The sequence below is a fragment of the Pituophis catenifer genome, unplaced genomic scaffold (assembly GCF_029215685.1).
Source record: "Pituophis catenifer annectens isolate HBS135680 unplaced genomic scaffold, rPitCat1.0.hap2 SCAF_2, whole genome shotgun sequence".
NCBI classification, from domain to species: Eukaryota; Metazoa; Chordata; class Lepidosauria; order Squamata; family Colubridae; genus Pituophis; species Pituophis catenifer.
Genome location: NW_027256882.1, coordinates 96177324 through 96204649, shown reverse-complemented (window position 1 = coordinate 96204649; position 27326 = coordinate 96177324). Strand labels below are relative to the sequence as shown.

Genomic DNA, 27326 nt, shown 5'->3' with positions numbered 1-27326 from the left:
GCAAGATTAATTTATAGAAAAGAGTGCTTTTCAAAGTTAAGTAAATTTATCCAAAGCACCCTCTCCCCTTTTTACCAAATCCTAAAAAAATATAGATACTTACCAGTGATGTAACACACAACCTGTCTATTTTCTTCTGAAATATCTCTGTCAATACTATTAAGAATGGTAATCATCTGCCCAGGCTCAGCATTCTCAACAACAGATCCTTTGTAAATTTTTTTGGAAAACTCTGGAGCATTATCATTTTCATCAGTGACAGTGACTTCTACTAGAGTTTGAGAAGAAAGTTGGATCTTCTTTCCATGATCTGAAGCCACAACAAAAAATTTGTAGCTTTTCTGAACTTCACAGTCTAGTTCTTTAAGGGTCATAATCCAGCCATTTTCACTATCAATGGTGAAGAATTCTCTGATGTAGCTTAATTCTGATCCCAGGCTATAGGTCACTTGCCCATCACTTCCAGTATCCTGGTCATTAGCAGTTATCTGAATCACAGGAGTCCCTGCTGGCATATTCTCCATAACGAAAGCTCTGTAAGGATCTGCTTCAAAAATAGGTTTGTTATCATTGACATCTTTTACGTGGATGTTTATGGATACTAAAGAGACCAACTTGGTATTCTTATATGAAGAATGAGCCAAGACATCTACTTGGTACCATTTCATCTTTTCATAGTCCATTGCCTTCTGAACAGTCAAGGCCCCTGTTTGCTTATCCAAAGTGAATATCTCTTCCTCATTACTTTCAGCAGAGGTTCCTTCTACCAGACTGTAGATGATGGGTTCTTTTCCTATAGCTCTAACTAATCCTATTTCTGAACCTTCTGGGAGATCTTCAGATGCTGAGAAGGTATATAATGGCTCAGAAAACCTTGGCAAAGACACTTCCCCTGGAACAACTTGAAGCTTCACTGGGACAACTGAATGCCAGTGGGGAGGTTTGGCATCTTCAGCTTTGACTCTAAATTTCACTGTTCTGTTTTCTAATCCCTTGAGACTCTCCTTGACTATGACAACACCTGTGACAGCGTTAATCTCAATCACATCTTCTGCAATGACTTCCTCCACTGTATCAACAGAGTAGGTGACATCAGCATTTACTCCTTCATCGGCGTCATAAGCTAAAACTTGAATGACTGAAGATCCCTTTCTCATATTGGACTGGATAGACAAGAGGTATTCAGAAGCTTTGAACTGAGGTGGATTGTCATTTTCATCTGTAAGTATTATTTTGACAGTGCAAAATGCCACCTTTCCTCCCCCATCCTTGGCCATGATTTTAATACCAACAACCCTTTCTGTAGAATTTTCTCTGTCCAGTTTCTGCAATGTTTCAATGCGCCCCTTGTCGTCTATTAGAAACTTCTCCTGACCAAGCTTGTTTATGATTATATAATTTATGGTGCCATAAGCACCATCATCTGGGTCAATAGCTGACAGCTCAATCACTTTAGTTCCTACTTTTGCATTTTCAGCTAATACGGCTTCATAAACATCTTGCTGAAATGCCGGGCTATATTTGTTTACGTTAGTTGTGTTGATGTATACTGGCACAGTGGTCTTAAAAACTCCATCTGAAGCAGAAACCCTTAGACTGTAAAAAGATTCCAGATTTTTTTTGCAGTGGTTTAGCGTAGAAATGATACCAGAAGTGCTGTCAATTGTGAAATGCCTTTTCTCATTTCCCGAAAGTATCATATATTCCAGTCTAGGAGTATCTCTGCTGTCAGGATCAAAAGCCTGTACCTTTACGACAACCTGACCACAGCTGACCATTTTACTCACATTAGCCTGATACTGAAGTTGACTGAATTTCGGTGGGTTGTCATTGATATCCAGCACGTTGACTATCACAAGAACATCACTGCTGAGTGGAGGCAGCCCATGGTCTGTGGCTCTCACTTTAATATGAAATTCGCGATTCATTTCATAATCTAGACCCCGAGTTGTTGATATTTCACCAGTGCTGCCATCAATGCTAAAGAACTTTGAGGCATCTGAGCGATCCTCTAAAATCTGATGTGAAATGAGTTTGTTCAACCCTGAATCTTGGTCACTAACCAAGAGCTGAATTACAGGGGTCTGAGCTGGCACATCTTCTGAGACAGACACAGTATAAACAGTCTGTGAAAATAAAGGAAAATTATCGTTGACATCCTCAACGTAAACTTCCACAATTGCTTCTGAGTAGGAACCCGCTGCTGTTTCTGTAGCTCTGACAGTAAATGTATGTTTTGTATCAGATTCATAATCCAGTTGGCTTGTGGTCATAAGCATGCCAGTCTTGAAATCAATATGGAACAGTCTGAGAATGTCTTTTTCCACAATGTTATATATCAAGCGTAAGCCTTCAGGACTTCGTGCCTGGAGGTGGAGAATGTTTGTGTACGGTGGACTGTTTTCAGGCACCTTTGCAGCATAGAAGAGACTTTGGAACAGAGGGCTTGATTTGTTCTTCACCATTATGGTAATCTCTTCCTCAGCATACAGTGGAGGCTCACCGGCGTCTTGGGCAATAACAGTCAGTGTGTATTTATTTAAAGTCTGCAAATCAAGTGGTTGTTTGAGTGAGATGTCTCCTGAATAGGGGTCAATCCAGAAATGTTGGTAGTCTTCTCCAAAGGAATAAAAAATGACTCTGTTATTTCCCAGGTCCTGATCTGTTGCAGAAACTTTAAAGATAATATCACCTGGCTCAGTGCTAGCTTGTATTGTTATATAATAAGGTAGGTTTTCAAACTGGGGTGGATTATCATTAATATCATCCACTATTATTCTTACAATTGCTTGAGATACCCCCGGTGGATTTCTAATATCTTTTACTTCCACTGCTATTTCATACACATCTTGAATTTCACGATCAAACTTCACGTTCTTGGTCTGTAGCACTCCTGAAGATGGGATCATTCTGAACCACTCTGTGCCATTCAAGATAGAGTAAAAAAGGGGTTCATTCAGTTGATTCCCAATAACACCAATAACAATAATCATTTGAACTTCTGTGGAATTTTCCTTTACTGTAGCTAAATATAAATCTTGATCAAATTTTAAAATGCTGTCCTGTGGCTCAGTAAAATGTAGTTTGACCAATGTACTGACCACGTATAAACCATCTCCAGCTCTAATTGTAAGTTCATGATAGTTTCCTACATTAGTATGATTAAGCACAGAGATAACACCGGTTGTTTTGTGGATGAAGAAAGTATTTGTAGGATTCCCTTCGGCTATATTGTAGATTACTTGAGAGTCTGCATCTTCTGCATTAACTTTTAAAAGTTCCATACCATCATGAATAGGAAGTATCACAGAAAGGTCATAAAAACTTTTGCTGAATACTGGAGGACAGTCATTTATATTTCTGATATAAATGGTGACCTGAACAGGTTTGGAGGCAAATAAAATGGGGTTGCCACTATCATGTACATGGACACCAAAGTGAAAAACTGTATTACGTTCATAATCTATATCAGCACATGTAGTAAGAGTGCCCATATTTGGGTCTATTTTGAAAAAAGTCATGGCTTCCGTCTCCAAAATTTCATAAATCAACAAAGCATTAGAATCTTGGTCAGCATCTGTTGCATTTATCACTAGCGGTACATTGTTCTCATCCATAACTATGCTACCAAATGGAACATTCTCATCGATCCAACCAATAAAAGAAGGCTTATCAAAGATAGGAAGGTTGTCATTTTGGTCCATGAGATAAACAAACACTGGAACATCCATAAATGATCCTGCCATGTTGGTGCCTCGAATTTTCAGCTGGTAAGATGAAGTCTGTTCAAAATCTAAGCTCTTCTGGGTAGAGATAAGTCCAGATTGATAATTGATAGAAAAGAAGCTGTCTTTATCTCCAGCTTTTATTTCGTAAGTAACAAATGAAGAGCTTATAGCTGAAACAAGGATTACTGGAGAGCCAATGATTGCAGATTCACTGATCTCTACAATATATTCTTCTTCTGTAAACTGTGGGGGAGTAGCATCAGAAGGTTTAATATAAATGTTCACAGTCGTTGAATCTTTCAGCTGGGGAAATCCTTGATCTTCTGCTTTTACTGTGAGAGTAAATCTTTCTTGCTTGGATTGATCTAACTTCTGAGAAACTGTAATAATTCCAGATAACTTGTTGATGATGAAAAAGTCTCCGCTATTCCCTGAAAACAAACAAACAAATCTTAAATGAAAAAGCATAACTGAATTCTACGTTTATTGTTTTCCATCACACTAGTTTGTTATACTTAAATGTACCTCTTTTTTAAGTCCCTGGGAAAAAGTAGATTTTTTAAAAAAGTAGATTAAAAAGTCTTGCGTTGCCTTGGTTTTTGTTGTTGTTGTTGTTGTTGTCAATTTGGTCTTTTTAAAACTAAAGACATGGAAAACAGGTATATTACATTTTTCCTGCATGAATGTACCCATTTCCTCTGAAAGCAAAAACAACAATGCAAGCTGAATATTCTGGCTCTAGCCCTTTGATGATGTCATTGTGCCACACTCCCTAAACTCTCTCTTAAATAAATTAAAGTGTACCAGCTGATGACTTTGGAGACACTGATGCTATCAGAGTCGATTGTCTTTAAGCAGGTCTGTTCACTTTCTTACCCTGTTCTCAAAACTGTCTAGCAAACAATTCTGGAAGGCAGAAAAAAATGGCGTTGCCCTCTGTCAATCCTTTAATCACTCTGAAAGTAAGCTCCTCACATATTTCCCTGCTTTAATTCAAATGTAGTTTTCCTCCTTTGCCCTGACTGTTCCTTTTTGATTGAGCAAAACACTTTGATTTTTCTGCAGCTGAAGATCAGCTATTCACTGGATACTTTGCAAAGGAAAGATCATCTCTTCAAACTGAGCCAATCCTTAGCATTAACTCTAATAGCTGTTCGACTTCTCTTTTTATCCTGTTGCTACAGTAAAACGTTTATTTTGTATTCCAAACATTACTGATTTGAATCTGGATTTTTTTGTTTAAATTCTGATTTTCTTTCTGAACTTCTCCCTTTTCTATTTATATTATCTATCTATTTATTTCCTATAGTGCAGTTCTTCCATTTCATTGACTTTCCAGTCATCTGAACTCAATTTTCACCCTCAGCTTTCAGGTAGCTCAAGTAATTTATGGTCTATTTGGGGCCTGAAGTCTTCTACTCTGAACTTTGTCATATAAGTTCAACTTATGTATAACTTTAATTTCTCTCTGTCTCTTACACACACACACACAGAGCATTTATGTCCAGGAAAACTTGTCCACCTAAAGGAAAGTGACTGGTGTTTGGTTTCCAGATACAGAAAGGTGAGAGGGGCATAGAACCAGGGGAAATGATACCAAAGAGACTTAGTCTGTACATGATTTGATGCTTTGAGTCAAGAAGCATCAGCCCAAGATAAAAAGCCCCCAAATATTAACAGCAAATGTGCCCTTTGGTTCACAAGACGAGTGTTAGGGATTAGAAGAAGGGAAGCAACAGAAAGTATTCATGGACCAGTTGGCTCTAATTTTTTTATTCTACTTAATGTTGAATATATATTAGATTCAGAACAATATGCTTAGCTGACATATATTATTGATGTAGTTTAACACATACACAAAAAAAATCTTCATAGGGCAGTGCATATAGGTGCCTTACCTGCTTCAAAGCAATAGTGGACTTCAGCATTAACTCCTTGATCTGGATCCAGGGCACGGACTTGGACAACTTCTGTGCCGATTGGAGCCACATCCAGAATTTCTGCTTTATAATGGAGGCTGGTGAACTGTGGAGGGTGGCTGTTACAGCCCTCAATATGAATGACAATTCGGGCAAAGTCTCGCTTGATAGGGACATCCTGGTCTCGTACCTAAACAGCCAATGAATCAACCACAGATACTTTGTTTAAACAATATTACATCACAAATAAGATTCAAGTTTGCAGTATAATTCTGGATGCATTCCTTTTTATTTTATCCACTTTCTTTTAAGAAAAAATCATTAAATGCAACAAACACACTTTAGAAACTCTGCTGCAATCTGCCCACAGTCCATAAGGTAAGACAAAAGAGGACAGAAATTAAATAAATAAATCATTTATTTTCTGCTCCTCACGTACCATCACTGTCAAAGTATGCAATGGCATGGATTGAGCATCAAGGTCTGATACTGTCACGAGCGTGCCACGGGTTGGGTCTATTTGAAAGAGTTTCAGGCTTCTAGGATCTAAGCTGCTATGGAGGGTGTAGATCAACCCTTTCCCATGATCCTGGTCGGTTGCACTGACGCTCAGGAATACTGTCCCAGGGGGCGTGTCTTCTGGAATGCGAGCCTCATAGTGGTACTCCAAAAACCGTGGTGGATGCTGGTTAATGTCAATCACACGGATGTAAGCCTATGAGAAGTGGACAAAAAGCAAGCAGTAGAGAAGGTCAGTTACAGGGCTATGCAAGCGTCTCCTTTCCATGATGGTACAAGTGAAGTGCTGCTTAAGAAAGCAACTTTTCTGTTACTTCTTTACTCCTTTTATCATTCTGATACTTTTACTACGAATTGAATGATTCAACAAGGTGAATAGTCATCATTCCAGAATGAAGGATCTTGCTGTGGCCAAGTGTGGCCATCTCTCATAGGCCAAATACTGTATAACTCTTTTAAAATTCTTTTAAGATGGCTTCGGATACACAATTTGTGTGCATGGTCTGTTCCATGAGTTAAATTAATTCCTAAAACATGTGTTTCAGTGGTGGGTTGCCCCCGGTTGAGATTGGTTTACAAGAACTGGTAGTAAAACCGGCTGCCCCCTCCCCCCCGGATATCATCATCAGCGATCTGCGCATGCGCAGAAGCGATCCCATTGCGAACCGGTAGTAAAGGTAAGTAGAACCCACCCCTGATGTGTTTCTATTGTTCACTTTAGAGCCTTCAAATGTCTTCCTTGGTATCCATTACCTTGAACAAACTGCTTGAAAGGTGTATTTTAGGGAAGCGCTATGCAAACAAATGCCCAATGTTGACACTTCCACCTTTTCAGATGTTTACCCTGCTCTTCCTTATTCTCACAGTTTTCATGCTTATTTATCTACAAATTCATGTAAACTTATTTGCTGCTGTTATTTTTGTTGATGAATTAATGCAAAACAGTTCCAGATTGTTAGAGGAAGAGGGGAGAGTTTACACAATACATCTTGTGGTAAGTCATCTTTACGGTTCGAGAATCTGCATGAGAAATTGCTAACAATATTATACCTCAGTCAAACATTACCATGGCAGCTAAACCTAACTTCTTGTGAGCCGCCCTGAGTCCCACGGAGATAGGGCAGCATATAAATCAAATCAAATAAATAAATAAATAACTTCTACTGTACTTGTAAGCAGCTGGTTGCATAAGAAGGTAATAAAATGAGCCTAGAGCAAGTTTCAAATTCTGGTGGTCTGGCAGATATCCCAAGATGCCAGATGCTGGTACTTGGTTTGATTTGATGGCACAATATATATTGTAATGATATCAGGACTTCATCCCAAAATGAAATCATCTAGTTTATTACAGCTAGTTAAATGAAATGGAAACTTAGCCAAACTAGACTGAGATGGTAATAGTAAAGTAGAAAGAGGAAGAATGAAATGATGCCAGAAAGCAGCAGCTGGTGAAGAAACAATATGAATATAGAGCAGTGACTGATTTGGCTGCCTCAATATACTTACCCTGAAGCAAGTATCAAATTAAAGAATACTTATTTGTTTTATGAAATGTATGGAGTTGCCCAACTCAACTAGCATTAGGCATTTATGATAAAAACAACTGGTAATGCCTCCGCTCCCCACCATGCATCATAAGATGACTACACCCGAGTAAAAATAATGGAAACTAAAAAGAATAAGGCCTAATTATATAAGAAACAACCAATGGAAATATAATTTCATCCCAGGGTGGAAGGGAAAAGCCGGGTCTTCAAGATTTGCTTGAAAGGCAACAAGCTCGGGGCAGTGTGAATTTAGAGGATATTATTCTAGAGGCATTTCAAAGAAACCACATTTCCTGGGACCCATCTTGGAAAAGCATGTCCTTTCTTCAGTAAAACCCAAGCCCATGGGTTTTGCAATTGCAGGTTCACTTCCTATCCAATAATAAATGTTAAAGTAAGTAGAGAAAGAAGTTCCTGGGACTGGAATTATTATCTTAGCCAAGATATCGAAAGATGATTCTTGGTAGCAGAATAAAGTTCTAAGACATTCAAAATGACGATGAGCTAAGGCCCTCTCAGTATTGATTACCCTACATTATATATACATTATATACATTTGTAATTTTTTCTACATTATATATTATTTTATTTTTATTTTTTATTGTCATATTTATATGCTGCCCTTCTCCCGAAGGACTCAGGACGCCTCACAGGATAAAACAACCCAACAATAAATAGAATTAAACTGTTAAAATCCGAATTTAAAAAAACCCAAAATCCCCAAATTAAAATGCACAGCAGATCAGGGGATTTGCTGAAAGAGCCATGTCTTTAGGTCGGCGCAGAAGGGGCGGAGGTCGGAGGCCGTCCGGAGCCCAGTGGGTAAACCATTCCAGAGGGTCGGTGCAACCACAGAGAACGCCCTCATCTTGGGGGCTGCCAGCCGACACTGTCTGGCTGATGGGACTCGGAGGAGGGCAGTCCTATGAGAGCGCACTGGGCGGTGGGAGGCCGGTAGGAGGTAGTCCTGCAAGTACCCTGGGCCCATGCCATGAAGGGCTTTATAGGTGAGCACCTTGAAGTGGATCTGGAGGACCACCGGCAACCAGTGCAGCTCGCGCAACAATGGTGTTATATGGGAGTAATGGGAAGCACCCATAACTACCCGCACGGCCGCATTCTGGACCAGTTGGAGCCTCCGGGTGCACCCCAAGGGCAGCCCCATGTAGAGGGCATTGCAGTAATCCAACCGAGAAATAATGAGAGCATGAGTGACCGTATGGAGGGCATTATATTCATAGTCCTTAATAAAATAATGATCAGACTAGATTATTGCTTAAAGAAACTAATAATCAGACTAGATCTTTGCTTAAAAGTAAACTTCTATATACTTCAGTCCTCAGCTGCCATGAAAGATGACAAGTCAAAGATGGAACCCATGTCTATAATTCCAGCTAGATAAGGCTCTATTGAAGCAACTTATTGGAACATACATTGGTCATATATGAGGAAAGAAGTAAAATAAGAAACCAGCTCTATACTTCACCTTCCTCACAGTCAATGGCTCTTGGCAGAGTCTGAAATTAGAAGTGGATTTGTAGTAGATTTGCAATCCTTTTGGATTTCCAATCATCAATTACTGAAGCAGAAATTTAGGAAAGTATCTCTTGAGTAAGGATATCCTTCTGTTGTTTATTTGGCTCACTGAATGACCAATAGTAGTTTGGACCCTTCTTCCCCAAATGAGATCACATTATAGACTATATTTTGTTTACTGATTCTAATCCAGGGGTGAAATGCTCCCAGTTTACTGATTCTAATCCAGGGGTGAAATGCTCCCAGTTCGGACCTGATCGCCTGATCCGGTAGCGATGGAGGCGGGTGGTTCGGAGAACCAGTAGCAAAAATCCCACCCACCATGCCCAGCACAATCATCAGAGGCTTTTTTTTTACTTTTAAAAGCATTTTTTCTACAATTTCGGCTGAAAAAATGCTTTTAAAAGTAAAAAAAAAAAAAGCCTCTGATGATCGTGCGGCTCGTCAAAGGCATTTAAAAGTAAAAAACCCTTGTTTTCTTTTAAATGCTCTGACGATCCCAGCTGAGTTCCCTGATCGGCAGAGGCTAAAAAGCCTCTGCCGATCAGGGAACTCAGCTTGGATCCTCAGAGCCTTTTGAAAACATTTTTTTACAACCTCTTAGTCGAAGAGGTTGTAGAAAAAAATGGTTTTAAAAGTAAAAAAAAAAAAAAAATTGGCCACGCCTACCCAGTCACATTACCCCCCAAGCCACGCCCACAGAACTGGTAGTAACAAATTTTAGATTTCACCCCTGTTTTAATCCACCAGAGCAGGAGAACTGGGTGAATTGATAGTTTTAGAGAATGTTTAACCCAAAACTTGAGGCAATAATTCAACTGGCATTTGAATATCTAGTACTTTTCTAAAACAGATGTTACAGTGAACACTATATACAGACCATTATGAAAACGTTGTTCATATTACTGAACTGGACTTTGAATTAGACTGTGGCACTGACCTGTGTCTTAATGATGCTTGATCCATCTGTGACCTCTATGGTGAGATTGTAGTTTGATCTTTCCTTTGCATCTAGAGTTCTTGCAATAACAATGCTGCCAGTGCTCTTCTCAATGTCAAAATTCATAGCATCATCACCACCTTAGAAGAGAGGGAGGACTTTAGAAATAAAGAATTATGATGGAGGCTAGATGTCTGAACATCCTTCTCTCCTGGGGAGGACCAGAGGAAAATAATCCTTGCTGTTGGCAGCATTTGTAACAAGCTCACTCATGGAGTTTGATTAGAAACATTTAGAGGGAGGAAGCAGAATGGCATTAAAGTTGGGTGGGGAATCTCTGTGAAAGTTTCTATTGTCACCACTGATCTTTATTTACTTTATATACAGTATTGACTTAAGAAGGTAATGTCTACTTGTAATGCAGTGTTACTTAAGGTAAAGGGAGGAGATTGACATCAACAAGTGAAAGACAGGAGAGCAGGGAATATTGGGGCAAATTGGCAGAGAGAGGATATATTCTGGCTCCACTTCAAGGTGCAATGCTTAAACCAGTTCCGCTCTCTTGCTTATGCCCTGTTGAGGCTTGCCCTGTTTCCTGGAGGACTTTTTCAGTCCATCCTCCTGCTCACTTCCTTTTTTTGTAATTCTTTAATGGATGATACTAGGCTCTGTGTGTGTGTGTGTTTGTGTGTGTGTGTGTGTGTGTGTTTGTGTGTGTGTGTGTGTGTGTGTGTTTGTGTGCGTGTGTGTGCGGACATTTAGGGGTGTGTGTGCAGAGAATCTGTCCAATGATGAGTTCTTGGTGCTCTCTGAGCTTGGTTGTTTCTTGCAGACGTTTCATTATTCAACCTAGGCAACTTCTGACTGATTTATTTCTGAATACCCCAGGCATTGGCAGCACTTGATTTTCCCATTTTTAATCAAACTGAGACAAGAACCGAAATTCTATGCATCCAGGGAGCATAGTTGCAGCAGTAAAATAAAGCTGAAGGACAACCTGAAGAATTACTATCAGCTGCCCTAGGGGTGAAATCTGACAGGTTCTGGAGAACTGGTAGCAGAAATTTTGAGTAGTTTGGAGAACTGGTAGCGGAAATTTTGAGTAGTTCAGAGAACTGGCAAATACCATCTCTGCCTGGTTCCAGAGTGGGGTGGGAATGGAGATTTTGCAATATCCTTCCCCCAGGAGTGCAGAGGGAATGGGATTTTGCAGTATCTTTCCCCTGCCATGCCCACCAAGCCACACCCACAGAACCGGTAGTAAAAAAAATTGAATTTCACCACTGAGCTGCCCTAATGATGGATTCCTGAAGAGAGAGAGAGGGAAGAAGACACTCCTGCTAAATGCCCCCCACAACAGAAATAGGATGGTATAAGCAGTCTTTCTTGATCATGAACATGGCCTTACCTTAAAGAAAAAAGGAGGGGGGGAGTGCATAGCCTCTAAATTAAAAAACATATATACTTCAAATGGAATGTGCTAAGTACCGTATAGAAAATAACAGTGGGCGTGGGGAGAGAAAACAGTCTAGATAATCAATGATTATCTATTTGAGTCACAAATGCACGTCTCATATAATTCAAACCATCATGGAAGCATAGGGGAGAGAAGTAATTGTTTTGAATGCTGGGAAAACAAATATGCCCCCTGTGCAAAATCTTTTTGCTTTTTCAGTAATGATTTAAGGTGGAAAAAGGAAAAAACTCAAGAAAGCGAACATCAAGCAAAATGTTCATTATAGGAAGAAATAACCGGGGGGGGGGGGAGGCTAAAGGATGTTGCATTGTGAGATTTGTGAGAATGAAGTTGTGCAGCTGACCTATCTGAGCAGACAGGTAAGAACATTAACTTGTACAAATGCTTAAGAAGGCAAGTGAAAGGGGAGAAAGGGTAAAGGGAGGCACAACATTTGGAAATTATGGTCAATGTGTTGAATTAGCTTTGCGGTCCCCTATATAGCAATAATAGGAAAGTTCTGTATTTCCTGGAAAAACCATACAATATTGAACAGATTATATTCTGAAACTTTTTGTTCCCTCCCATGTGATCCTGACAGAATGGAGAAGAAAAAACAAAGGGTTGCTCTGCCAATTTCTGAAATAAAGATTATTTATTTCCCTGCCCTTGTATTTACATTTAAATTTATATTGCACGCTACATGTGGCATGCAACACTCTCTTTCAGAGACACAAAGGCACACTTAAAAAGAAAACTTTGTTTAGATACATACACCTGTTTACAGGTTATAATTATTTTATTCTGTTTTGCCGAACTACGTTGCATATCACCTTTTTATACAGAAATGCTCATGCAATGGAAGGCTTGTCTAGGGTCAAAAGGTCAAGAGGCAGGAGAAAATAATTATTCAAAAAGTAGCGGGATAGTTGAAAATCAACCTAGCATCCTGACATCAGAGGGTGAATGGGACGGCATGCATCCAGATGCTACTATGATAGAGGCTAATTTTTAAAAATAAAATATACTATACTAATGTGCTATAAAATATACTGTACTGATACACTATGTAATATTTCTACAATAAAATGTGCTTACTCTAAGAAATAGTCCCTCAAAAGACCATTAAGTTCATTTTATCCTGTAAAAGAATATTGATTCTTCAGTTCATACACAGCATGCAGGTAATGGTTACATTCCCTTCTATGTTCCCAATTTCAGGCTTTGCGAAACTATCACAAAGATAAAATTAATTTGTAACAGGCGTGCTCTCTTTCCTTCTTTGCTGCTTTGAAAAATTTGTAATATATAAATATTAAATATACTCTAAAAGTGGTGTGTTTTAGATTCAGATCGTGCTGAGTTTTTGAGCAGACTGAAAAGGGATTAAATTTAAAGAAGTGGCTCTACTGACATCATACGTTTATCTGGATTGTGTGGGGGGGTAGCGGAATAAGCAAATGCAGGTGGTCCTTGACTTATGACCACAACTGAGCCCAAAATTTATGTTGTTAAGTGAGATTTGCACCCTTTTTACAACATTTCTTGACACAGTTGTTAACCGAATCACTGCAACTGATAAGTTAGTAACCTGATTGTTAAGTGAATCTGGCTTCCCCATTGACTTTGCTTGTCAAGAGGTTACATAACAGAATCACGTGACTCTGAGGATGCTGCCATGGTCATAATCAGTTGCCAAGCATCTGAATTTTGATCACATGGGGATGCTGCCAAGGTTGTAACTGTGAAAAATGGTCATAAGTCACTTTTTTTAGTGCTGTTGAAACTTTGAATGATCACTAACTAAAGTGTTGTTAGTCAAGGGCTACCTGTAATGCAAACTACAATACTGAGTCGTAGTGCAGTGGTTAGAATGTACTACTGCAGGCTACTTCTGCTGACTGCAGTTCGAATCTCCCCAGCTCAAGGCTGACTCAGCCTTCCATCTTTCTGAGGTCGGTAAAATGAGGACCCAGATTGTTGGGAACAATTTGCTGACTCTATAAACCGCTTAGAGAAGGCTGTAAAGCACTATGAAGCGGCATATAAGTCTAAGTGCTATTGCTTTTGTGTCAATTAACCGTTAGATTCTGCTACAAACAAACCAATTCTCCCCAATCAACTAATTTCCTTTTTGCCGTACAATTTACTTATGTAAAGGTTCACTGCTCCTTCTGACCTCTATGGTGAAGGTAAAAGCTCAGAGAAAGTTTACAAAAATGATTCCTTTAGAGATGCTGGCTTTCATACCCCTCTGTAGCCACACAGATTAAATTGGATGAATAAAAAAGGCAGATGTGGATGGGTAAGTACTGTTCATCTCATTGAGGATGATACTGATGGGCACCAAAATAAAATACAGGTAGTCCTCAACATACAACCATTCATTTAGTAATCATCTGAAATCACAACATTACTGAAAGAAGTGACTTATGATCATTGCAGCATCCTCACAGTCACAAGGTCAAAATTTGGGTGGTTGGCAACTGGCATGTATTTATGATGATTGCAGTGTCCCGGGGTCATTTGCAACTTTCCCAGCTGGCTTTCGACTTTGACAAGCAAAGTCAGTGGGGGAAATTGGATTGGCTTAACGATTGCATGATTTACTTAACAATTGTAACGATTCCCTTAAAGGTTGCAATATCAGGTGCAATTCACTTAACAACTGCCTTCTCTCAGCAATGGAAATTTGGAAATTCTGGTTCCAAATTCCAATTTTCAAAGAAAATATAGCCTAGCCCTCGTTATCCTTTCGTTCTCCAGAAGTATCAGAAATGCACCTTCCACAAATGCCAAGTCATGCTGGCTTAGAGGTCTAGGAGTTGGAGTCTCAATCTTCCTGGAAGGTCCTAACTGAGGAAAACTGATCTAGTCCCATTCTGGGAATAAGAGCAAATTCACTCTGCTAAAACTGTCTCTTTGAGACAAATTCTTTAGTAAAAGTACGCAGCTTAAAACAAACACATACTGTAAACTGAATGAATACTACAGAACATTGTAATGTAAAGCTGGGATTTGTGGAAGACCAATGATAGGACTTTCTATATGTTATAGAGCAGCGGCCTCCAACCTTTTGAGTGCCAGGGACCAGGTTCCATGGAGGACAGTTTTTCCATGGACCGGGGTGGTGATGGTTTCACGTACTCCCTGGATTGCACATGCACGCAGATGGGGCTTCACTCACTTGCGCGGATTGGTTGACAGGCCGCAAACTGGTGCCAATCTGTGGACTGGGAGTTGGGGACCTCACCATAGAGAACGCTTTATACTATATACTAAGTATACACATACTTTAAAATTCCTATTTCTACTCCATGAAACAATTTGATTATAAAGTTTCTTACATTCATTTTATGTTGGGAGGAGAGGTCATCCCATGAATGTTGACTTAGTTTTTACCAGGTGCATAGAATTGTTTCCTTGACTGTATTTAATTCTACAATTTGTATTTTATTTCCAGATTCTAAAACAAAAACAAAATACAAACCAGTCTAATTTATTTAGTATGGAACTACTTGAAACTGTGTTTTTAAAAGTTCAGCCTCAGTCTAGAAATCTTCTTACAAAACTACTTATTTATCCTTATCTCAAAAGTGAAGTTACTTCATTTTTAGTAAATGAAGTTAAGTAATTCACTTTACTATTGTTATCAATTCCATGCTCAAGTTGGGCAGTGATTAGCAATAAAACCATCCAGTTATTGTAGCTTCTTAGACAAAAATTTGAACCCTGGTTTTTCCATTCTACTGCGTATGTTATATGCTATTTTATATCCCTGGAAGATCCAATGATCGTACTTGCTGAAAATAGACATTCTGGTGAAGGAAAATTATAGGATAAGTCCTTAAGTATCCACTTCACAATTAAAGGCCAAGAAAACACCATATTCCCCTTAAGTGTGGCCCATGGCTACCAAAATATTGCCCATCCCTATACTATACAAATGAATTTTCCACTTTGATTCAGTATTTCCTGCATTACCTCATGGCATTTACTGAAATCAGATACAGCCCAGCTTCTAATTTTCATCCACAATAGTAAAATAATCCTTCCACAATGGGAACATTGTTGGTCAATTACAGCCTTTTCCAACCTGGCTCCTTCTAATTGTGTTGAGACTGCCTACTGCCTAAGGATTTTGGGTGGCTGCTGCCTCAACATGCTGGACTAATAATCATAGATGGCTATCACATAGATTTTGGGTAAAACTCAGGTCATTATTAGAGTACTGAGTTCTTAATTTTTTAAAATCATTAATCACTACCTAGTGACAAAGAGATCTCAGCTGATAACAAAATTATGCACCAAAAGACGTAAAGCAAACAATTTCCACTCATTGATACATTTCTATAAGAAATCAGTTTGCTGTAAGAAGATGTTTGTTTCTGTCCGTTTACGGAAAAAGTAAAGAGCATTTCAGACTAGTTGGCCAAAAGAACGGAGAAGGGGAACAAGAAGCATGGGAACAACCAAGTGTTTTGAGACTTCAACTCAATAAAGTCTTCCAAATATGTTTTTCTCTCCTCCTCCCTTGCCCCTTGGGCAGATTTATTTTTATTGTTGTGGGAAATAGGCATGGTTATTACATATTCCATGTAAGCCACCATATGTGTTTTGACCTGTTTGAAAACACTAGAATTTTTATTAAGATTGGAACATTGCCAAGCAATGGCATCTGCAAGCTGTGATAGGTACCATAATACAAAAGGTACACCACACTGTTCATGGAACTCTTATCAGCTTGAATGCTGCTTCATATCAGCGCTGAAGCTTTGTTTATAATACTCTTGCCACCTACAATATGGACAACCTTTGATAGCTTGGGCCCCTATGGATATGAAATACCAGGACAATATGAGTAACATTTATTTTCAGTTCAGAAACATTGTGAAGCTCCTTTCTCAACTGCACATGTTCTTACCTGTGATATCAAACCAGATCTGGCTGAGCCCAGCATCAACACTGATCACTCCCACCATGTGGTTCACGGGATCTGTTTCCATGACTGCAAAGTTGAAATGAAGTTCATCAAAAGCTAATGGCTCTGAGGAGGGGAAGGGCTTTGGGATCCAGTCAATGTGAAGCCTCACACTGGAGGAAAGCTGTGGGGTGCCACCATCAGTAGCCTTGACCTGCCAAGAGAGAAAAACACTAGTTCATATAGATCTAGGGATCCGAAAGATAATATGTTCATATTGATGAGCTTCTGCCATGCTTGTGACATATACCTGCCTAAATTAAACTTCTATACTTTTAGGATGGGAACATACAAAACCAAGTTAGACAAACGTAACATCTCAGGATTAATATATTTATTGATGTAACCCTATACATGCAGGATGAACTGTATTTTTATGTTCTTTTAACTAATTAATCAAGGCACACAGATTTATTTGCATCCACCAATTACTGGATTTGAATTCCAGTAATGGAATTCAAATCCCATTGCTACCAGTTCGCTCATGGGTGCGCGCATGCTTGCGATGCTTCTGCGCATGCGCAGAGACATCCGGGCAGAGCGTCTCGCTGCTGCTGCTACTGGTTCACCTGATCCGGGGTGAACCGGTAGCAACCCACCAGTGATCCACCACCATGTCAAGGATTGAATTATGATGGTTATTGGTAGGACGAATGTATCTAATTTGGTCAAAAAAATCCTCCTTAATTTTTTTTTTTATTTGATTTATATGCCGCCCTTCTCCGGAGACTCAGGGTGGCTTACAATGCGCTAAGCAATTAAAAAAAAATTGAACCATGATATGAATGCTCAGCTTAAACCAATTTATTGCTTAACACAAAGAAACATAAGAACCCTTCTATCCTTGATAAAAGGTTCCTCTACACAGGTGCCTCCAGGATGATTATAATAAGTACATCTTACATTTCATTGGCCTCTCTTTTTATTATTGTGCTCCATCAAGTCTTGCTTGTGCTACTACAGGTAATCCCATCTTAACAACTGCCCTATTTAGCAAGTGTTTATAGGTATAAAAAACTAACTTTAAGTGCTAAAAAAAAGTAACTTTATTTACAACATTCCCATAGTCACGTTTGAGATTTGGGCACTTTGCAACTGATGGGTGTTTATGCATTCAAGCAGTCAATGGAGAAGCCAGCACTAAAATCTCAGGCCATAATCACACAATGTCTTAACAACTGTGGTAGGAGTCAGGTTGTAAGCCCATCATGATCACACTATGTTTCACTTAATGACCATATATAATTGCTGACCCAAATTGTAGTTGTTAAAACAAAGACTACCTGTCTCTCAGTTTGCACTCAGCTTGATAAATGAACTAAACTCTAACTTAATTCCACTTATACTGTATTATTATGTTTAGGATGAGTTCCATGTCAGGCTGTTTTCGTTTGCAATAGTCAATAAAAAGATTCTACTGTGAATACAGTATCTAGTTCAAAAATTCAACTTTAATTAACTGAACAGATGGCATATTCTGAAAAAATGTTTAATTAGTATGCGAAGATTTTACTATGTAGTAAAAAACAATACGTGCTACTAATAAAAAACCTTTTCCCACTCTTCAATGTGGCCTTGCTTTGCCTAACTACTCCATGCATCATCAATGCCATTTTAATTCCCTTTTCCAATATTCCTTTAAACTGGGTTGGAGAAGCATGTTATATTTATAAGGGAGTTAAAAAATTATCTTTATTGAATTGTTTCAAAATGGGCTAGGGTCAAATCGTTATTAAAAGAGGTTTTTTTAAAAAAATATTACCAGAGTCCAGTTTAACTTCAACCACAAGAGGAAAAAAGTCGTAAATCACAAGGAACAGTACTATTTCATATAATTCCCATATTCAGAAAGATGACCACCTGTCTTTAGTCTCCTTGTGCTTCTAATGATACTCACTGTAAGTATGTTGTATTCTTGGGCAGAAAAAGCCTTTTGGGAGAATACTATGCCTGTCACTGGATGGATGCTGAACAGTCCCTCGCTGTTTTCTTCTAAGCTGTAAGTGATTTGGCAATTCAGTCCCGCATCACGATCTGCAGCGATCACCCTGTAGACTGGCATAGGAGTTTCAGAGGCTGCTTTTTCTGGCAGCTGAACCATAAACAACTTTTGGGAGAAGCTGGGAGGATTGTCATTCACATCGAGGACTTGGATTACCACTCTACTGCTAGATTGCAAAACCGGATCCCCATTGTCTGAAACTGAAACCTGCAAGAAAAAGCCAGTAGGGAGTCCCATCAGAACACAACGGAAAGCAAGAACCTGTTTGTAATAGAGGCATGCCAGAAACTAGTTTTCAAATATGATTCATCTAAAGATGACTGAAATCAGTCTTCAACAGTTTGTTGCATGCTGGACTACACTGACTGGATTGACAGATGAGTCATAGACTCAGATATGGAAGGCAATCAGTCAAGAACAAGTGCCTTAAAAGTCTAAAACTTTTTTGTTGGAAAAGGCAAGTATTATTGTTGCAAAGAAGAAAGATTATCAGCAGAAAAAGAAATACAATTACTGTGTTTGTGTGTTTAATACAGCCCACATTTGCAACCCAAAGCTGGAAAAGTTTACTAAGTCATCGGCCTGTATCATGGAACCCACAAGCACCAATGTACCCAAAGAAAACTTGTTTGATGGCCCACATAATCTTTATTTCCAAGAATGCTTTTGCACTCTGGACATACAACTAACGCTCTCACAAAATAGAAATGATAGAAGGTTGAAGCCCTCTATTTTGTTTAAAAAAGTCATTTATCTTAATTCCATAATAAATGGCTTTAAAAAAAACCAAACGGTTGCATGCATCACATAAGCTATTTTGTGAGAGTGCCCGTAATACAGTATGTTTTCAAACATCCAACTACGCCCACTAGCTCAAAAGATTGTAGGCTTCTTCATTAAGCTATGGCTGCTGGATTGTTTAAGCAAAGGAGAAGAAAACAGGAATTCACATTAATAAGTTTGATGTATGTAGCAGGAAGAAATTTAGTAAAAATCCACAAAAGTAAACCTACTGGAGTCTGCATTTGTAAACTGAAATAAAAGTTGGTCTAAATCAGCCCTTTCTTAGTTAGGACATGACATAAACAACTATCTTAATCTAAAATGTATTGTTACTCACTTCATAGGTTTCATTTAATAACCATGTGGTCATTAAATTAAGTAAGTCAATATTTTTTATACCATGTTTTCTCAAGTGGCAGGAAATTAATGACCATGTTCTATTCTTCATGGCTTAAAATGGTGCCCTCCAGATGGGGTGATTTAAATATGATATTTTCCAGCATTAATGTTCTAGATAAAAGCAACATGTGGGAACAGACATCCAGAACATCTGGATGCATCAGCTTGGCTTTGGCACAAGATTTCTGCTTTAGTCTTCAGTTAGGAAGTCAAGTCATGAGATATTTCTTAAACTGGCACTGGGTACAGAAACACAAAAATGCAGAACAAGCAATTATCTTCCTAAGCAATTTGGAAATGATGGAATGAGTCTTCTTCCTCTTTCTCCTCTATCTATGCTCTGACTTGTAAGGAAATGTCTTTGAGGATTTTTTTTTTTTAAAAACTACTTACAAGTAAATAAAACTAATTGCAACTTCATCATTACTCACCTCTAAAATATGTTCAGCCTTGTGTTCACGATCTAGCTGCTGAGAAGTGGTGTAAATCAAACCTATTAGGAGAAAAAAGAGCATTGTGAGATCCAGGTACTGTAGACCATGTGATCCTCACCTGTGGTACTAATGCCAGCCAATCCTCAAAATGAGGCTACCCTGCAGCAAGTCAATGCTATAAGCAAAAGAACTTTATAGTTAAAAAATACTTCCTGCTGCCTAAGCATGGAAGCTTTCCGCCTGTCCTAATTAATTAAAGTGATTTAATTCACCCCCTTCCCAAATATTCCACAGCAATCTCATTGTATTATAATGTCCAGATTGTTAAACCTCCATCATCAGACAAATCATTTAAATGTCAAAGTAAATAGACTGGGTTGTGTAGGAGAAGATACTTTAGGATTGTATATCGAAACCCATAAATATTGGCCCCTCTGCGATGTTCTCTTTCTCTCTAAAATTTATATGCTGCCCATTTCACTAACACACACTGTCACATGACTCATATTAATGAGCTGTAGGTCCCTGAAATTTTCAATTTTTTTTTTAATCCAATCAATTAGGAATTGGATTGGGGGTATAGTTCATGCAAAGGTCTACTGAAACTTTTTTTTTTAATTGAAAATGTTTTTGAAAGTTGAAAGCTTTGTTTTTGAACACAATCTATGTCTCCAAAGCTGAGAATTTGGAACACTTGTTATGGCTTATTCTTATATTTCACAGGGATTATATCAGTCAGCTAAATGCAAAGAGGTCACATACCTGTTAAATAAATGGGAAACATGCTTGGCAATAGATCTCTCTATATATATTAACTACATCACTTGTTTATTGAATTGTCCCATTATTTGTCATTTGCAACATGCAACAATGAACAATGTTTCCCTAAAAGATGACACTATTACCCACATTGCCCACTTTCATAAAAAGAATTTATAAAAAGAATGCCAACAACAGTACAATAAATGCCCACATGCATTCAAAGATAATTCCAAACACTTTTTTATTGGAAAAATAAGTTTTTTTATGCTGCATTTGGAAGACCAAAACATAGATTTAATCAGGGGTGAAATCCAGCAGGTTCTGATAGGTTCTGGAGAACCGGTAGCGGAAATTTTGAGCAGTTCAGAGAACTGGTAGCAGAAATTTTGAGTAGTTTGGAGAACCGGCAAATACCACCTCTGTCTGGCCCCAGAGTGGGGTGGAAATGGAGATTTTGCAATATCCTTCCCCCAGGAGTGGGGAAGGAATGGGGATTTTGCAGTATCCTTCCCCTGGAGTGGAGTGGGAATGGAGATTTTGCAGTATCCTTCCCCTGCCATGCCCAGCCACGCCCACAGAACCGGTAGTAAAAAGAAAATGGATTTAACCACTGGATTTAATTTTTTTTCTCCTCATATGTATAGTTTGCAGTTTATCTTATCTTCTCAGGCAAAAGGAGGTCTGGAAAATGTCATAACGGTTGTTCAGCTTTTGCAATTGAAATTACAGTAGATGGAAAAACCCACCACTGTAATGCTTTAAATAACTTTTGACCTGGGATAAAGCAGTAAATATTAGCAAGATTCAAGGATATTTAAAGAAAAATTCTGAATCTTATCAGTTATTGATCAACAAGATAGAAGCCTACTAACCATTTACCTCTTTTCCCCTATGAGACTCAGTACTGTGAGATTCAAATGAAGGAAAATATCTGGTTATAGTCCATATGGGGAAAAAATAACAGAAATAAAATAAAAATCAGAAAAGAACAAGCAAAAGAGGATCCGAGGAATCCCTCCTGCTATAACAATATTGATCCCTTTCTATAAACAATTTCTCTGTTTTCATTACCGTATATGAGGAAAAGTCTTTAAAAGTGATTGTGCAAATTATTACCTTGTTATCAAGCATCACAAGTGCAATAGAAATTCTTGCAAATTATCAAGGAATTGCTAATTGAAGAGGAATTTGCAAAGAACATTACACCCATCTCTCTTCTCTCCCCATCAAGAAAACAGAATTCACTGTATGTATGGAAGCCTAACAGCCTAGCATAACCCTATTGTTGGCGAGTATTTGGCACTGCAAAAGCAGGATCATTGCCAAGAGTCTGCATTGCTGTAAAAATGGCCATATGATTTGGTGAAAGACATCAGGTATGTAGACCTGCTATTGACAGAACATTCCATGGGAAAAAGCACATATAATACTGCTCCAGGGATTGTGCTAGAAATATTTGAAACAGGGCTGCAGTCTGCAGGCATCACTTGTTCATTACTTTCTCCCTGTTAGGGATTATGTATATTCACTTTGGCTCCCATTATAAACTACTTTAAGACGAAAGATAGCAATGTGTTAGGACAAGCTGCATTTAATGGACTTGTGTGTTCTATATGATGTGTTGTTGTTTTTTTCATCCTACATCTTTGCATGAACAGAAGATCCCAAGGGCAACAACGAAACTATAAAGAAATGTTTATATATATATTAGCTCTAAAGATCTTTGCTAAACATGGTTCTAAATAGTGTGCCATGACTCAGTGGAGGAAAGACTCAACAGAGGATGATCTGATGATCTAAGTACAGTATATAGTGTGAAAATACAGAGGTAGGACTTCAACATGAAAACAAAAAACTCCGTCAAGTATTCTATGTTTTTCCCAATGCATGTATGTAAACTGACAGCAGAATTAAACTTGCTATGCATATGAGACCAAAGAAACATATCTAATGTGCGACTGTCAAGTCGCCCAATTTTGGTAGTAGTTGCTTAAAGCAGTCAATAATGTTTTATTTATTATCTAAATTCTTTTATCATTACCATGGTAATTCTCTATTGTTTTCCCTCTATTTCTAAGGTTTACTCTAAGATGCAGAGAGATAAATTCATTAGCAATAAATAACAATGGGGTTGATTCCTTGACAGCATTAAATGCCAGCAGCTTCTCAAAATAGCGTGCTCTATTTATTTATTTATTTATTTATTTATTAGGAATAGTCTGCCATCATACTTGTCCAGATTATGACACCCAGAACTACCAGTCAGCACAACTAAAGGATCCAGAAACAAAAGTTACAACTGTAGTTTATCTACTACAATTGAAAAGTTCCTTCAATAATGTAGATCGAAATTGGGGAAGTGTGTTATATGAATGGTCTTGACACACGTAATTAAATACAGGAGAATTTTCACGTGTGTCTCAGAAAATATTTTGCAGAACTTTGGAATGGCATGGTTCTTCAACAGGTCATGGAGAAAAGCATGAATGTGAAAAAGAAAATTTACTGCATGTTTGATTTATAAAGGCACTTCTCTGAAAAATATGGAATTGCTGGCACAATTCTGGGAATGGAGATAAAGAGTTTAGAATTTATTTATAAAATTTATTTGCTACCCATCTCGTATCCAAAGGGTCTGAGTAGAAAATGAGCAGAAAAATTATGAAGCAGTATAACACTGGATGTACTATTATGACAGGTAAGTCACATTATCAGTAGTCCTAGCTATGACAACAATTGGAATCAGGATTGCCATTGCTAAGTGAAGTAATGTGTTTGTAAAGTTTGATGTCATTGGTTGCTGTCATGAACCAGTCAAGACACATGGATCATTTTAGTTGGCAAAAGTGGGAGTCCCAGGAGAACAGGGTGCCATGATGGTGGGGTGGAGAAGAGCTTGGGAGAATCAGGGGAGGGCTGGGATAGGTCACAGAAGGTCTCAGGAGGGTCTGAGACGGTTAGGGCAGAGGTTAGGTGTATTGGATGGTTACAGCTATAACAATGAAGTATATTTTGTTATACTAAAAAACAAACACTTGTTTTATAGTGTGTTTTATTCAAACATGCATACTTTTCTTGGCAAATACCTCCTAGATAACGTTAAAAACAAACAAACACCCAAACAGTTTTAGTTTTAGCACTGGCTAGTAAAAAACTGTTTAAAACAACCTAGAGTTCATAGGAGAAAATCAACACATGGAAGAATACTTTGGGGGAGAGTTTTAAAAGCCTCCTTTTTAATTTGCCTCAATATTTATTGTGTACTAGTAGGGAGGAGGCAATCTGGTTTGGCTGCCTTGTGACTCCAGAATACCTCAGACACACACATATCCACCACTGATTTCCTTACAAGGTCAGTTAAACACCCCATAATGAGATCTTAGAGCAATTGAGGTTAATTGTTAATTACACTAATTCCAAAATAGAGCTGCGGTGTTTCTGTTCCTGCCAAGGCATGCAAAAATGAAATGTATTTGTGTGGATTCCAGTAGCAAATCTTAGAAGAAGCATGAAAAAAAGGCCTTAGAACAGTGGTTCTCAACCTGTGGGTCGGGACACCTTTGGGGGTTGAACAACCCTTTCATAGGGGTCGCCTAAGACCATCGGAAAACACATATTTTCAATGCTCTTAAGAATAATTTTATGGTTGGGGGTCACCACAACATGAGGAACTGTATTAAAGGGTCGCGGCATTAGGAAGGTTGAGACCCACTGCCTTAGACTAATAAAGCTAACTGGAATGAATACAATAATTTGTCGCTACAGTTTCTTGTCAAAAGGAAGGAAGTGCAGATATCAAGTTATCTATCTGCTAGACAGACAGATGGAAACTGGAGATGCAAATTGCTAGAGAGGAGAGCCTGTTTCCCCCCCTAAAGGGAATACACTAAGGTTTGAGCAGGGGGTTGGACTAGAAGACCTCCAAGGTCCCTTCCAACTCTGTTGTTCTGTTATTCTATTAAAAATCCTAATTTTTAATTTTCTTAATTATATTACACAACTTCTAAATATCTATTAAAAATAAGAAATATGACAACTAGGCATTCAGAATGGTGTAATTACATTATTTCACTAGTCAGGAAATTTAACATGTTACTAAGTCACAGATACTGCACTGACTGAGAGATGTACCCAGAGCTCAATCGTGCACTGTTAATCTTCACAAGTTACTTTACAAATAAGCCCTGTAACAAATGCCACATATATGAATGAAAAAAATTCTTCAAGTGACTGGGAGTACATTTTTCCCTTCTTCACCTATTCTATGTATCTAGAAATCTGGTTTATATATTCTGATGGCAGATAAGTTTCCAGAAAAATTACAATGGTAACAATTATACAGGTTGTCTACTCAATGCAATGTCAGGTTAGTACGTTTCTGCTTCATCCATCACCAATCTCCATATTAGATGCAGCAAATTAGTACTTTAAGATCCATGATAGATTCATGCAGGCCTCAGCTGTACAATTTATATGCCCTTTTTGGTGTAGAGATTATGTGTATATTGGGAACTCAATCAAAACATGTTATCAAAAAGGCAAATGCTACCATTCTAATTTTTGTCCTAAAACATTTATTTATTTTTAAATAAATAAATAAATAATTTGGGCATCCATATAACTACAAGATAAAAATGATTAAAACCATGATGTCTTGTAGTGCTATTTGTGGAAATGCCCAAACAGAAAATTATCTTGGATTGACATCTCTTAGATGCCCTGTACCTGTCCTATTCAGCTGATCATCACTCTTAAGCAATAACCTTTAGCACACTGTTAAAATCCCCAAAGGACCAGAACAAACATATTTATGCTTATCACCACTGGGATTACAAATGAATCCCAGTGAATCACCACTGAAAAATATTATCAGAAAAATATTATCTGTGTCTGAATGGGATTTATTTATTTTACTAGATTTAATTGAGCGTACTTTTTGGATTAATGTAAATGTTTTTAAAGATGTTATGTTTTTAATGTTTTTACTGTATTTTAATGAATATTAGTTGCACAATTCCTGTAAAACAGATATTGCCCATGTGTAATGGAATTTCTGTTTGAGTGTATTAAAACACTTGCACTTGTGGAATACCTTCCTTCTGCTTCTTGTCAGTAAAGAAAACCAAGGTCATGCCTGAACAAGAACACCCTTGTTAGTCTTCTTGTTAGTCACCAAAAACATTCAATTTCACTTCATTTCTCTGGTAAAGGCAGAGTTCAGGACAAAGCCCTGAAAACAAAAAAAGCCCTGGAAAAAAAAGTAAAAGTAAAAAAAAAAAGGCCTGAAAAAAAAAGTTAAAAGGACAAAGCTACAACTACCCTACCTAGCTTGAGAAGTTTAGAATTAAAAGAAAAAGGGAGTAAAAACATAAGATTTTCCCATCCCACTACATCCATATTATGAATAAAGATGAAGTATATTTTCCTAATGAAAGGATTTTCATTTCAAAACAATTTGAACTGATTATCTTCCCAATCCCATTATGATTGAGAGAGAGATATCTTTTCTATTCAAAGTCTCTGAAGCCTTAAATCGGAGTAGTGGGTTTATTTATTTATTTATTTATTTATTTATTATTTATTATTTATTATTTATTTATTTATTTATTTATTTATTAGATTTCTATACCGCCCTACTCCCGAAGGACTCAGGGCGGTGCACAGCCAAACAATAAAAACACATGCAATACAAAATTTAAAAAATAGAATAAAATCAAATTAAATAATTTTGGCCCTGACAAATTTAAAACCCCAAACTTTTAAAACCAATTTAAAATTGAATATATAAATACTAAAAGATATTTAAAATTTTAAAATCTTTTATAAAAGAGGGGGAAAATTAGGCCAGGCCGGCCTGGTGAAATAGTAAGGTTTTTAAGGCGCGGCGGAAGGTGCGCAGATCCGGGATCCTCCGTATCTCTGGGGGGAGCTCGTTCCAGATAGTAGGTGCCCCCACAGAGAAGGCTCTCCCCCTGGGGGCCGCCAGTCGGCATTGTTTGGCTGACGGCACCCGGAGGAGCCCCTCTCTATGGGAGCGTACCGGCCGGTGGGAGGCTATTGGTGGTAGTAGGCGGTCCCGCAAGTACCCGGGTCCTAAGCCATGGAGCGCTTTAAAGGTGGTAACCAAAACCTTGAAGCGCACCCGGAAGACCACCGGGAGCCAGTGCAGCTCGCGCAGGAGGTGTTACATGGGAACGCCATGTCGCTCCCATTACCACCCGCGCGGCCGCACTCTGCGCCAGTTGGAGCCTCCGGGTGCTCCTCAAGGGGAGCCCCATGTAGAGAGCGTTGCAATAGTCCAGGCGGGAGGTGACAAGGGC

The 27326-nt window shown here is 38.3% G+C and overlaps 1 protein-coding gene across 1 annotated transcript in view; it reads right to left on the bottom strand.

Annotated features, from left to right (window-relative positions):
• The window catches only part of FAT2 (FAT atypical cadherin 2), a 73571-nt gene that overhangs the window by 28917 nt on the left and 17328 nt on the right, over window positions 1–27326 (bottom strand). The window contains exons 3-9 of the mRNA XM_070933863.1: window positions 20242–20303; window positions 18524–18835; window positions 16570–16780; window positions 10190–10329; window positions 6087–6362; window positions 5627–5837; window positions 104–4159 (exon numbers count right to left, since the gene is read on the bottom strand). Of these exons, the coding sequence (XP_070789964.1) occupies window positions 104–4159; window positions 5627–5837; window positions 6087–6362; window positions 10190–10329; window positions 16570–16780; window positions 18524–18835; window positions 20242–20303 (5268 nt within the window). The remainder of the gene's footprint in view (window positions 1–103; window positions 4160–5626; window positions 5838–6086; window positions 6363–10189; window positions 10330–16569; window positions 16781–18523; window positions 18836–20241; window positions 20304–27326) is intronic.